Source organism: Equus quagga, unplaced genomic scaffold (assembly GCF_021613505.1).
Source record: "Equus quagga isolate Etosha38 unplaced genomic scaffold, UCLA_HA_Equagga_1.0 62771_RagTag, whole genome shotgun sequence".
NCBI lineage: Eukaryota > Metazoa > Chordata > Mammalia > Perissodactyla > Equidae > Equus > Equus quagga.
Genome location: NW_025800372.1, coordinates 3,825 through 16,494, shown reverse-complemented (window position 1 = coordinate 16,494; position 12,670 = coordinate 3,825). Strand labels below are relative to the sequence as shown.

Here is a 12,670-nt window from a genome sequence, read left to right as displayed (position 1 = left end):
GGCCTGTGGATTTTAATGTAACAGAATAGGAAATATTCAATGATACTGTTTCAGGTTCCACCTTGCAAATAACCTGTGAGAAACCGCCACTTGTGTAGTTTCATTTTAGTATCAAAGTTTAATATCTACTATTATCTGGAAAGGTTATTAAAAATACTACTCCTACATGTCTGTCTGAGGCGGTATTTTTTTCATATAAGTCAACCAAAACAACAGATGAAATGCAGAGAAAATGTGAAGAGCCAGTGGTCTTCTAATACCAGACAAGACAGACACTTGCAAAAACATGAAGTGTAAAAAGACCCACTCTTCTCCTACCTTATTCTGGGAAATTATTATTTTTCAGAAAAACATTATTTCTTTTAACTTGCAGTGGGTTAGAAATATTATTCTAAATAAATTAATTAAAATATTTTAAAACTTTTGTTCCTAGTATGGTAAATATTGATAGATACAACCAACATAACCAAATTACCCTCGGGGCCCTCGCTAATTTGTAAGACTGTATGGATATCCTGAAATCAAAGTGCTTGACAATGGCTGACTCAAACAGCCCCTGGGCCAGGACTGAGGGAGACGGTGTGACAAAGAGCTCTCGGTGCAGGAGGAGAGGGGTCAGGGCAGAGTCCCAGGTCCCCGGACGTGGCTCTCAGTCGCAGGCCCGAGGGCGGAGTCTGGGGCGGAGAAGCTGAGTGTTGGGGAGTCCCCGTCTCCCTGAGTTTCACTTCTCCCTCTCACAACCTGTGTCAGCTCCTCCTGCCTGGAGACTCATGACGCGGCCCCAGTTCTCACTCCCATTGCGTGTCCGGTTTCTAAAGAAGCCAATGAGCGTCTCCGCCGCTCCGGGTTATAAAGCGCGGAGTGAGCAGCTGTGGCTCAGACTCTCCCCAGATCTCGACGATGAGCGTCATGATGCCCCCAACATTCCTCCTGCTCCTGTCGGGGGCCCTGACCCTGACCGAGACCTGGGCTGGTGAGTGCGGGGTCGGGAGGAAACGGCCTCTGCGGGGGGCGGAGCGAGGGGACCGCGCGGCGGGGACGCAGGACTCCCGGGGAAGGCGCGTCTCCGCGGACCCAGCCCAGGCCCGCCCAGCGCGCCCCTCCTCGGCCCCGCCGCGTCCTGACCCCGCTCCTTCCCTCCCCAGTCTCCCGCCCTCTCCTCTTACCCACGGGGGTCTCCCGCGCTTCTCCGTCCGCCGCCCCTTTTCCGTCTCCCGAGCCCCTCGACCCCGCCACCCTCCCGGCCCCATCACCCTCGGACCCGGGGACCCGCGCCAGGAGGAGGGTCGGCCGGGTCTCAGCCCCTCCCCGCCCCCAGGCTCCCACTCCATGAGGTATTTCTACACCGTCGTGTCCCGGCCCGGCCGTGGGGAGCCCCGCTTCATCGCCGTCGGCTACGTGGACGACACGCAGTTCGTGCGGTTCGACAGCGACGCCGAGAATCCGAAGGAGGAGCCGCGGGCGCCGTGGATGGAGCAGGAGGGGCCGGAGTATTGGGAGCGGAACACGCGGATCTACAAGGACACAGCACAGACTTACCGAGAGAACCTGCGGATCGCGCTTGGCTACTACAACCAGAGCGAGGCAGGTGAGCGACGCGGGCCCGGGTCCAGGTCCCGACCCCCCATCCCCAAGGACGGGCCGGGGTCTCCCCGAGTCTCCGGGTCCGAGATTCACCCCGAGGCTGCAGGACCCGCCCGGACTCCGACCCGGGAAGAGCCGGCGGGGACTTTTCCGCGGTTTCGTTTTCAGTTTAGGTTTAAGCTCTGCGGGGGGCGGGGCCGGGGCCCAGTGGTCTGGGCTGACCTCGGGGCGGGGTCAGGGTCTCACACCATCCAGGTTATGTATGGCTGCGACTTGAGGCCGGACGGGCGCCTCCTCCGCGGGTACAGTCAGGACGCTTACGACGGCGCCGATTACATCGCCCTGAACGAGGACCTGCGCTCCTGGACCGCGGCGGACGCGGCGGCTCAGATCACCCGGCGCAAGTGGGAGGAGAACGGTGTGGCGGAGCATGACAGGAACTACCTGGAGGGCACGTGCGTGGAGTCGCTCCGCAGATACCTGGAGAACGGGAAGGAGACGCTGCAGCGCGCGGGTACGAGGGGCCGCGGGGCCTTCTGATCTCCCCTCGGGCCGGGCTGGCTTCCCACAAAGAGGGAGGAAATGGGATCAGTGTCAGAACACCCTCCCTCAGCAAAGAAAGGAATCCACCCAGGTTTTCATCTTCTTACTAAGGACTCGCCCAGAGGGCCCGCCCTTCTCTACAGGACAGTGAAGGAATCCAGTTTCTTCAGGAATAGGAGGGGAGCTCATCCCTGAAATCGTCAGTCCTTGGTTCCCTTTGACCCTGGCAGCCATCTTGTGACCCATGACTTTCTCAAGACCTTGTTCTCGGCCTGAAAAGATCCTTGCGACTTTGACTCCACTTTTTCTGAGTTATTCACGCTCCACCCATGTGAGGACCAGAAGTCTGTGTTCTCCTGTTTAGAGACCTGAAGGCTCGTACCCTGGGCTCTCACGCTTATTCTAGAACTTTCCAAGGGATATGAGCTTATCCTGGATCCACAAGTCCAGGCTCGTGTCTGGGTTCTGTGCTTCCTCCTTCAAACCCATTGTCCTGTCCATTCTCAGGATGGTCACATGAATGATGGTTCAGTGGCCCATGGAGGTAACTCGAGGTGAATTTTCTGGTTCTTCCTCCTCAGACCCCCCAAAGACACATGTGACCCACCACCCCATCTCTGACCGTGAGGTCACCCTGAGGTGCTGGGCCCTGGGCTTCTACCCTGCGGAGATCACCCTGACCTGGCAGCGTGATGGGGAGGACCTGACCCAGGACACGGAGTTTGTGGAGACCAGGCCTGCAGGGGACGGGAACTTCCAGAAGTGGGCGGCTGTGGTGGTGCCTTCTGGAGAGGAGCAGAGATACACGTGCCATGTGCAGCACGAGGGGCTGCCTGAGCCTGTCACCCGGAGATGGGGTAAGGAGGGAGCCGTGTGCTCAGAGCCTCTTAAGGAAATCAGGAGCCCTTCTGGAGACCTTCAGCAGGGTCAGGGCTGAGGCCTGGGATCAGAGCCCCTCATCCTCCCTTCCCATCCCTTCCCTTCCCAGAGCTGCCTCCTCAGTCCACCATCCTCATCGTGGGCATCATTGCTGGCCTGGTTCTCCTTGGAGCTGTGGTGGCTGGAGCTGTGATGTGGAGGAAGAAGCGCTCAGGTACGGAAGGGGGTTTGGGATCTGAGTTTTCTTGTCCCCCTGAGGCATTTCAAGAACGGAGCAGAACTTGCCCTGCCCCATTACTGGGAAGTGCCGTCCACACACGTGCTCGCCACTCTGGCCTGATTGCTAACACTGTTTTGTAAAGCACTTATGAAAATGAAAGCGATTTTTTCACCTTGATAATTCAGTTGCTGGGGACCTGATTCCCAGCAGTGGAAGGTCAGAGGGAAGGTCACTGCTGAGGACAGACCTCTAGGAGGGCATTGGTCCAGTCCTCACACATCTCCTTTCGTCATGTTTCTCAATCCTGCCCTGGGTCTTCAGTCATGGTTCTGGAAACTTCCCTGTGGTCCAGGACTAGGGGCTTCCTCTAGGATCTCATGGCCCAGCCTTCTTCCTGTTTTCTTCCCACAGGTGAAAAAAGAGGGATTTACGTGCAGGCTGCAAGTAAGTTTGAGTTGGGGATTGATCCCTGAGACCCGTGGAATATTGGAGAGAGGAGCCGCAGGGTGGGGAGCTCACTCACCCCATAGTTCATTCTTTAGTCTCATCTCCTGTGGGCTCTGACCACTTCCTGTTTTGTTCTACCCCAGACAGTGACAGTGCCCAAGGCTCTGATGCATCTCTCCCACAGAAAGGTGAGACATGGAGGGCCTGAAGTGGGGAGGGGCTTTGGGGCAGAGGAGACACAGCTGGTTTATGGGGATTCTTTGGGGCATTTTGAGCATGCAGAGGGCTGTTGAGAATGTCAACACTTATGTGACTGACATGAATTTGTTCATGATTATTTTCTTTTACAGTGTGAGAAGTGGCCCTGTGGGAGACCAAGTGATGCAAGATTTGTTCAAGATCCCACTTGTGACTTCAAATGCCCTCACTTCTCTTTCTGCAGCTGGCATACCTGAGTGTGTGTGGTCCTATTAGCATAATGAGAGGAGGTGGGGAAATTGACCCACTCTCTGCCCTCCACGACCCCCTCCCCACACTGACCTTTGTGCTTTCCCTGATGAAATGTCCTGTTGCAGCAGAGGTGGGGCTGGGCCGGCTCCCTCCCTGTCTTAACTTCCTGTTGCACTCACTAGTGATCATTTGCTTCCTTGCTGAAAATATGAATCCAGATATGAGTTTTTTTCTAAATCTTGTTGTAAGGGATTGATGTGTTAATTAAAGAAGAAGATTCCTAAAGTTTGAGATTGGAAATAAATGGAAGCACTGAGAACCTTCCAGAAGTCATGTTTGCTGTGCTGAGTCTGTGTGTGGATGGGGCCTATGCACAGTCGGTGTTCAGTACAACATGGGCTATGATGTTGTGATTCCTTGGCTGGCGCATCTCTCTGCTCCTTTGTTCTGGTTCCTTCTATAGAACCTTGTTCCATCAGTACCTGTGATCACAGGGATGAGGACATCACCTGGGCATTGTCGTGTCTTCAGGATCTTGGGCAGTGAGGGCTTACTGTGGCCGGGTCAGCCTAGGCTCCGTCCAGGGTGCAGCCCTCAGCTCCCACCTTTTGTGTGTTTAGACTTTGTTTCTTTAGAGATTTTTTTGGATTATGCCTGTTCTTTTTCATGTTTTGAGTTCTGTCGCGGTCTCCTCTGGGTGTCCCCATCTCTGACAGCAGCAGCAGTCATTTGGCCTGTCATTGTCCCCACAAGGCCCAGGGTGGCCCCTGCACACAGAAGACTCTGTGGTATCGAGGGACGAATTTTCAGACTCATCCAGCTCTTGCCCTCCGTCTAGAGCTGTTTCCTGGATTGTTCCTTCAATCTTTCCACCCGTTTATAGAACCAGAATCTAGAAGTAGTAGACAGGAAGGATTCAATAGTTTCTCATCTCACATAAATTTCTGTTGGGTTTCTGTCTTCTCTGCAGCCTGCCCCGTCTCTCTGCCTTCAGCCCTCGTCATCCTAGTTGACGAGGCCCAGTTGGATGCTGGCTCCAATCCAAACACATGGATTTAAAAAGTTGAATCTACTTTAGGTTCACAATTGGTTGGAAAAATAGGGCCCGTAAGCCTAGGATTGTTCTCTCTGAAGAGAGAAATGTAATTGTGTGTGTGAGTTTGCAGGAGGGTGGCTGTGGGAGGGTGGGAGCGGAGAGCAGTGCTTGTGAGAAAGGTGCAGGCGGCACTGATGTCAGTGTGGGTGGACGTTGTTCTGTAGCTGCCACCAAACAGCGTGTGGCCTGAGGTTATATTAATAAAGATACTGTCTCTAGAATAGGGAGGTGCTCTATACTGATCATTCAACTAATTTGCCGGATAGATGACAAAGTATTTTTACATTTAGGAAACCTCAGAGAATTAAAAACAGGCAGAAATTGTCAGCCTTGGGGAGCATGTGTTCTAGTGGGGAGGGGCAGACTGTGCTATAAGCATAGTAAAAAGGGAATGTTTATGTTAGAAGTTTTAAGGGCTTTCAGGAAGGTGACCCAGAGTATAAGTGTGTGGGGACAGGGAAGCTGGCTGTTTTCCTAGAGTGGTGAGTGTGGGCATCACTGGGAAGGTGACCTTGAGGAAAGATGTGAGGACATGAGGAATTATCCACGAGGATGTTTGGGGGAAGTTCTTTGCAGGCAGAGGAGCCTCCAGTGCAGATGCGCTGGGGCAGGAGTGTGTCTGTGTTTCTGGGAAGAGCAAGGAGGCTGGTGTGGTTGGAGCAGAAAATATTGAGATGAGGTCCGAATTACACCCAGGCCATGTAGACCTCGGAGGTAGTGGAAGGTTTTGACTTTTCTTTGAGTAAGATGTGGAATTAACAAGACTGTTTTGAACAGAAGATCAGTCTGGTGTGATTTCTCTTTAGAAGCATCAGTCTGGTGCTGTGCGGAATCAAGAGGTGAAGGACAAGCAACTGTTAGAGAAAACTGTAGGAAACTAGTGCCGTGTCCCAGGCTAAAGATGTTTGTTGCTTTGTCTGGACTGTGAGCAGAGAAAATAATAGGAAATGATTGGATTCTGGGTACCTTCTGAAGATGGGCTTTACAGCCTCTCCTAATGGGTTAAATCTGGGTTATGAGAAAGAGGATCAAGGAGGACACCCCAAATTTCAGACTGTGCAAGTAGAAATACGGAGTGCCTTCAGTGGAAATGGAGAGGAGAATGGAAGGAACACGTTTGAGGAAGCAGCGTCATAGTCATCCAATTTAGGAAATGTTGAATTTGAGTTGTTTATTAGAAATGCAAGTGAGGTTAGCAGTTTATAATTTGAGTCTGGAGTTTAGGTGACATGTCTTGGTTGCAGAAATGGATTTGAGAGGTGACACCATATAAATGATATTTAAAGCCTTGAAAACCGATGAGGTCACCAGGGGAGTGATGACTATGGAAAACAAAGGAACAAGGACTGAACCCTGGACCCCTCCTGTGGTAGGTCATCTGATAGACCACACATGCAAAGCACACTGCGCGGTTCTGTCACCACATCTAGAAGGCATGGAGACCAGGGGGTCCTCAACTTTCCTGTGCACAGGAATCCTCTAGACATCTCATTAAGAACTAGACAGTCTGGGGGCTGGCCCCGTGGCCGAGTGGTTAAGTTCACGCGCTCTGCTGCAGGTGGCCCAGTGTTTCGTTTGTTCGAATCCTGGGCGCAGACATACTGCTCATCAAACCACGCTGAGGCGGCATCCCACATGCCACAACTAGAAGGACTTGCAATGAAGAATATACACCTATGTACCGGGGCGCTTTGGGGAGAAAAAGGAAAAAAAAAATCTTTAAAAAATAATAATACTAACAATCTTTAAAAAAAAAAAGAATGTTTCAGATTAACGAAAATGAAGATACAGCTTACCTATATGTGTGGGATGTCACTAAAAGAATACAGAGAGGGAAATTTATAGCTGTAATGCCTACATTAAAAAACAGACATCGTAATTCAATGACCTAACCTTCCACCTGAAGTCAAAGGTAAAAGAGGAGCACACTAAACCAAAAGCAAGAAGAAGGAAGGGAAAGGGAAAGACTAGAGTGAAAATTAATGAAATTAGAAAAGACAAGAGAGAAACTACACATAAAATTCACCAAACCAAATTTGGTCCTTTGAAAATCAACAAAATTGACAAAACTTCAACCAGAATCACTTAAACAAAAGAGAAAGAGAGAGAAGACTCAAATGACTGGGATCAGCAGTGAAAGAGTTATGACTGACATGGTGACTGAGCACAGAGAAATAAGGAGAATTACAAAAGAATACTATGAATAATTGTATGCCAAGAATTAGATTAAATAGACGAATTCATAGAAAGATAAAAACTACTAAAGCTGATTCAAGAAGTAGACAATCTGAATATACCTATAGTGAGTCAGAAGATTGAATCAGTTATCAAAATTACCACAGAGAAAGTCCAGGCCCAAATGTCCTCACTGGTGAATTCTACCAAATATTTAAGGAAGAATTAAAAAGAATTCCGTATAAAGTCTCAAAAAGGAGAAGAGGAAAGAACAGTACCACATCATTTCATAAGGCCAGTATTATTCAGATACCAAAACCAGACAATGATATCCCAAGAAAAGAAAACTACAGGCCAATATCTTTTATGAATATAGATACAGAAATCCTCAACAAAATATGGCAAGCCAAAACCAGCAACATATAGAAAGAATTACATATCATGACTAAGTGGAATTTATTCCAGGAATGCAAGGGTAGTTTAACATACAAAATATCAATTAATGTAATACATCGTATTAATATCATAAAATACAAAACCCACACACTTATCTCAGTAGATGAAGAAGAAGAATTTGGCGAAATCTGACACCCTTCCATGATTAAAAAAAGAAAAACACTCAACAAACAGGCAAAAGAAGGGAATTATTCAATCTGATTCAGGATAATTATGGAAACTAAAGCTAATATGATAGTAAATGGCAAAATAATGGTTTTCCTCCTAAATGAGCAATAAGACAAAGATGTTGACTCTCACGACTTCTATTCAACATTGTGCTCGAGGTTCTAGCCAGAGCAACTGTGCAAAAAAAAGACATAAAATGCATTCATACTGGAAAGGAAGAAATAAAACTATCTCTATTCTCAGACGACATGCCGTTATACATAGAAAATCCTAAGTAATCCACTAACAAGCTTTTAGAACTAATGGAGTTCAGCAAGGCTGTAGGATATGAGGTAAATATGCAAAAGTCAATTCTATTTCTATACAATAAACAATCTAAGAATGAAGTTTAAAAAATATTCCATTTACAATAGCATTTAGATGATAAAATATTAGGGATATATTTAATAAAATAAGTGCAAAACTTACACTCTGGAAACTACAAAACATTGGTGAAAGAAACTAAACAACTACAGAAATGTAAAAATGTTCATGGATTAGAAGGCTTCATGTTATTAAGATGGCAATACACCTGAAATTGATCCATAGATTCAACACAATCTCTCTCAAATACCTAACTGACTTCGTCTAGGAATTGACAAACTGATTCTAAATTCATATTGAAATTCAATGAACCTGCAATAGCCAGCCTTATCAAAGAGGAATAAAGGAGGAGGACTCACAATTCTCAGTTTCAAAACTTCCCACACAGCAAAGATAGTCAAGACATTGTGGTACTGGCATACTGATAGACGTAGAAATCAATGGAATAGAATTGAGAGTTGGTAAATAAAACCATGCATCTATGGCCAATTGACATTCAACAAAGGTGCCAAGATCATTCAATGGGGGAAAGAATAGTCTTTTCAACAAATAGTGCTGGAACAACAGGACAGCCATATGCAAAATAATAAAGCTGGACACTTACCTTACACCATATACCAAACTTAACATAGAATGGACCAGGGGCCGGCCAAGTTGCACAGGGGTTAAGTTCACATGTTCCACTTCAGTGGCCCAGGATTCCCCAGGTTCGGATCCCAGGAGTGGACATACGCATCGCTCGTCAAGCCATGCTGTGGCAGGCGTCCCACATATAAAGTAGAGGAAGATGGACACGGATGTTAGCTCAGGGCTAGTCTTCCTCAGCAAAAAGAGGAAGACTGGCAGCAGATGTTAGCTCAGGGCTACTCTTCCTCAAAAAAAGAAAAGAAAGTGCACAATAAGCCTCATTCATGCTGGGCACTGGAGATACCAGGAGGGAGCCCACAGTCCTCTGAGAAAGAAGCTGGTCACAGAACAGTGTGAGCACAGGTCCAATGCCGAGGGGTCTCCTGGTGCAACTGTGCACATAAGTAGCCATCTAGGGAAATGCTTTAGATGACAAGTGGAGGTGCCCTAGAGAAGGGAGCATAGGGAAGGGAGAGGGAAAGGATGGCATTCCACGTTGAAGAACTGGCAGTTTAAACTCAGGAATGATGTCCATACTGAGATTCTGGGATCACATTGTGCAACGGGCCCTCTATAAAACTTACCTTCTTAACTCCTCCAAATGTGGCTCTAAATCAGCATCATATCTTCCTTGGTGTTAGTTTCAACCCTAAAGTTGGTCCTCTTGCCAAGTTAGGAGTTTCTATAATTTCTCTCCTTTGACATTTCCTCTCCATAGCCTGAAATTTGCCATCATTCTCGAAGACCACAGTTAGGAAACCCAGGAACCCGGTATCAAGCACATGAGGCTGAGGGCCATGGCGTGCTACTCCAATTCTAAAACAGCCCATCTGCCCCCTGTGCTCTAGATTCTAGAAATGCCCAGGACCTGCTAATCCAGGCATCTTCAAACAGGGTATAATGTACCAGCAATTTTGTATGATAAAGGCTTTAGAGACCTAACATTGGAAATCCATTCACCTTTGAGCATTCAACGTGAATTACATGACTCTGTACGTGGACAGTGAGTAGCCCACCGAGTCAGTAATAAAGCAGGAAAACGTGGATGTCTGTCTGCTGACTCTCAGGCTACACTTCACGCAGGACTATCTCCCTAACTCAACATCAATCAGGAAACTCTCTTCTCCTGAGAATCGGTAATCTCCATTGACTATATGCTGCTTCTGTCCCTTACCCCACAAATCCAATAATGGATCACATCTTTGATAGCATTTCCTGGGTGAGGGAAAGAAATGCTCTTCCATGACATGTAAACATGGTCTAGTTGTCACCATTTAATTGACACATGAGATATCTATTACCCCGAGGAGGGCTTCCAAAGAGGAATATTAGTCAGGAAACCGTAATATCTTTTTCTACAGCATCCATTCACCTAAGCTAAGTATAGAGCTCTACCTGCCAGAAGTAACATTTCATTCCCTCAGTTTTCAAATCCTGAAGATTCTTAAAAGTTTAAAAATGCTGAACATACTATATGTAAAAGGAAAGATAAGCTACACCCCTGAAGGTGTCAATTCTTGTGCATTTGGTTAAAAATGTAATGAGCTTTAAAATATTTCACCGGAATCCTGAATTCTGTTTACAAGGTCTGAGTAATCCCTGGAGTTTATCAGATTCCCGAGTCAAGGGGCACAGATGTGGATGGTTTGCTCACTCAGATATTAAAGCCTAGGAAAGGGCTGATATTTAATTTTTAATAATAACTTTAAAAAACATCTTTTTCTCTGACTTTACCCTGGGCTTGCTCCAGAGGAAAACCTGGGTGCTGTTTGCAGGGGAAGAGGGATCGAGGAAGGAGCAGCTCCTCTTTCTTTCTGCGAGACAGAGAGCAATGCTCAGCTGACTACAGCCAGGGAGTCTGGTGCTAAAATCTTCCACTGGAGAAAAAGGTTTTGATTGAATGCCCGTGACTGGTTTGGCTCAGGATCCACATTTAAGGCAAGAATCTCAAGTCTCTTGTGACAATAATACCGCTGCTGGATTGTAAAAGGTTTGTGTTTTCACATCTCTGAAATTGAAAGTTGTGGGAGACTCCTGTGAGGTGCCACCACAGAGACAAAGTTGTCCTCAGCTGATGTTGCCTGTGCTTGTGTGAAGGTGGCCGCTAACAGGCAGGAGCTATTTGTCTGATTGTCACCTCAGCTGATCACCTACATTGGAAACAGAACATGCAATTGCGTTTAACCTAGATTTGATTTGTAACTGACTATTAAAAGGTTTGGATGATTATATTATAATTAAATATTAGTCATCATGTATGCAGAAGAGTCCAAAATCACATTCAGAAAATAAAATTCTGTAAGAAAAGTGATTATTTATCAAGAGCAGAATGGCTGCACTTTTGGACTTTGTCATGAAGCGACATTCAGCTACAACAGAGGACCCACACAGGGAAGAGAGCTGAATGTAGTGAAAGCACACTTCCATCTTCCCCTTGAGACAGGGGTAAAATTGTTGTTTATCACATGCCTTGCAATGTATTAAGGGCAATACAAGCTGTCTTTTTCTAGAACAGTTTATATACATGTTAAAAATCAGTAGAGTTTGGTTTGACCAATTTGTGATACAAACAAGTCATCAATAGTTTCCATTTCATTTTCAAAGAAACTGTTTCAGTTACATTTGTGACTTTGGATACGTTACTTTCTCTCTCAGTACCCTAGTCTCCTTATACATGAAATGCAGTTTAGTAAAGTAACTGTGATGTCTCAGAGGTTGGGAATTAAATGAGCTGATATTTGAAAGCACTTGGAACGGTGGCCGGCACATAGTAAGTGCTGTACCAGTGTTTGCTGTGAGTATTAATCTTATTACTGCAAGATGTACATGAAATTAGAGAAAATAAAATGAGAAACTTTAACCAAACAGAAAATTCGGAAGAAATCCCCTGCCTTTCAATATGCTGTCAAAGGACATAGGTGATCTTGAAAGTGGTAAAATGACCAAGGTCACAAACAAGTTCTGACGAGCAGAGTGTGGCAGCAGGTGTCTCAGTGACGCTGTGCAAAACGACCTGCAGCCAAAGCAATTCAGAGAACGCTACAGACTCTTTAGATTTCCCTAATTATGAAATCCTAAATTGTGGGTATTGATGGGAACATACTATATAATTGAATGGATAAACATACGGTATGCCAATCAGCCAAAACATTGCATACATTTAATGTAGATTTATCCCTTTTTTCCTTTAGCTGTATTTTTGGTGACTTGTTTCAGAAAATATAGGAAAATTCTCAGGTATATAATGTTGTCTCCAACACTAGAGAAGCAATCAGTTGGGGGAGGGGGTCCCTCTGTGTCGTTGTGGGTTGCATAGAGTCAATGATTCCCCTGAGGAGTTTGTGTGCCCAGACCCCAGCTCTAATCATAATTTCATTGGAGAAAAGTGACTAGGGAATCTCTGGTGCCTGGGTCTATATTAGTCTCACAAGATCAAATCATGGGCTGCGATCTTTTCTCCACAAAATCCTCTTTCAGATGGGACTTCTGGTAATGGCCGTATGAGGGGGTTGGGCAAGTCTTCCCACAGAAGACAATTATGAAAACTGGACAAAAATATTAAAAACAAATGTTTGAAGCCACTGAAAAATAAACAAAGGAAGGCAGAAATGGGAGAAGAATTTTTATCTTGAATTACTCCTACTATAATGGGTAAGAACTGC

General features: G+C 46.4%; 1 protein-coding gene across 1 annotated transcript; it reads left to right on the top strand.

Moving 5' to 3' along the window:
• Positions 1-821: 821 nt before the first annotated feature.
• On the top strand, positions 822-4,456 carry LOC124234008 (class I histocompatibility antigen, Gogo-OKO alpha chain-like). Its single transcript, XM_046651266.1, has 8 exons — positions 822-973; positions 1,319-1,588; positions 1,823-2,098; positions 2,709-2,984; positions 3,116-3,220; positions 3,638-3,670; positions 3,817-3,861; positions 4,024-4,456. Exons 1-8 carry the CDS (start codon positions 901-903, stop codon positions 4,026-4,028), a joined length of 1,083 nt encoding a protein of 360 aa, XP_046507222.1. The 5' UTR covers positions 822-900; the 3' UTR covers positions 4,029-4,456.
• The last annotated feature ends 8,214 nt before the right edge of the window (positions 4,457-12,670 follow it).

Excerpts from the sequence above, each read along its gene's own strand:
- LOC124234008 (XM_046651266.1), top strand. The coding sequence starts at position 901 with ATGAGCGTCATGATGCCCCCAACATTCCTCCTGCTCCTGTCGGGGGCC. Across the intron at positions 3,221-3,637 it reads GTGGAGGAAGAAGCGCTCAG|GTGAAAAAAGAGGGATTTAC; the intron begins GTACGGAAGGGG and ends TTCTTCCCACAG. Across the intron at positions 3,671-3,816 it reads GATTTACGTGCAGGCTGCAA|ACAGTGACAGTGCCCAAGGC; the intron begins GTAAGTTTGAGT and ends GTTCTACCCCAG.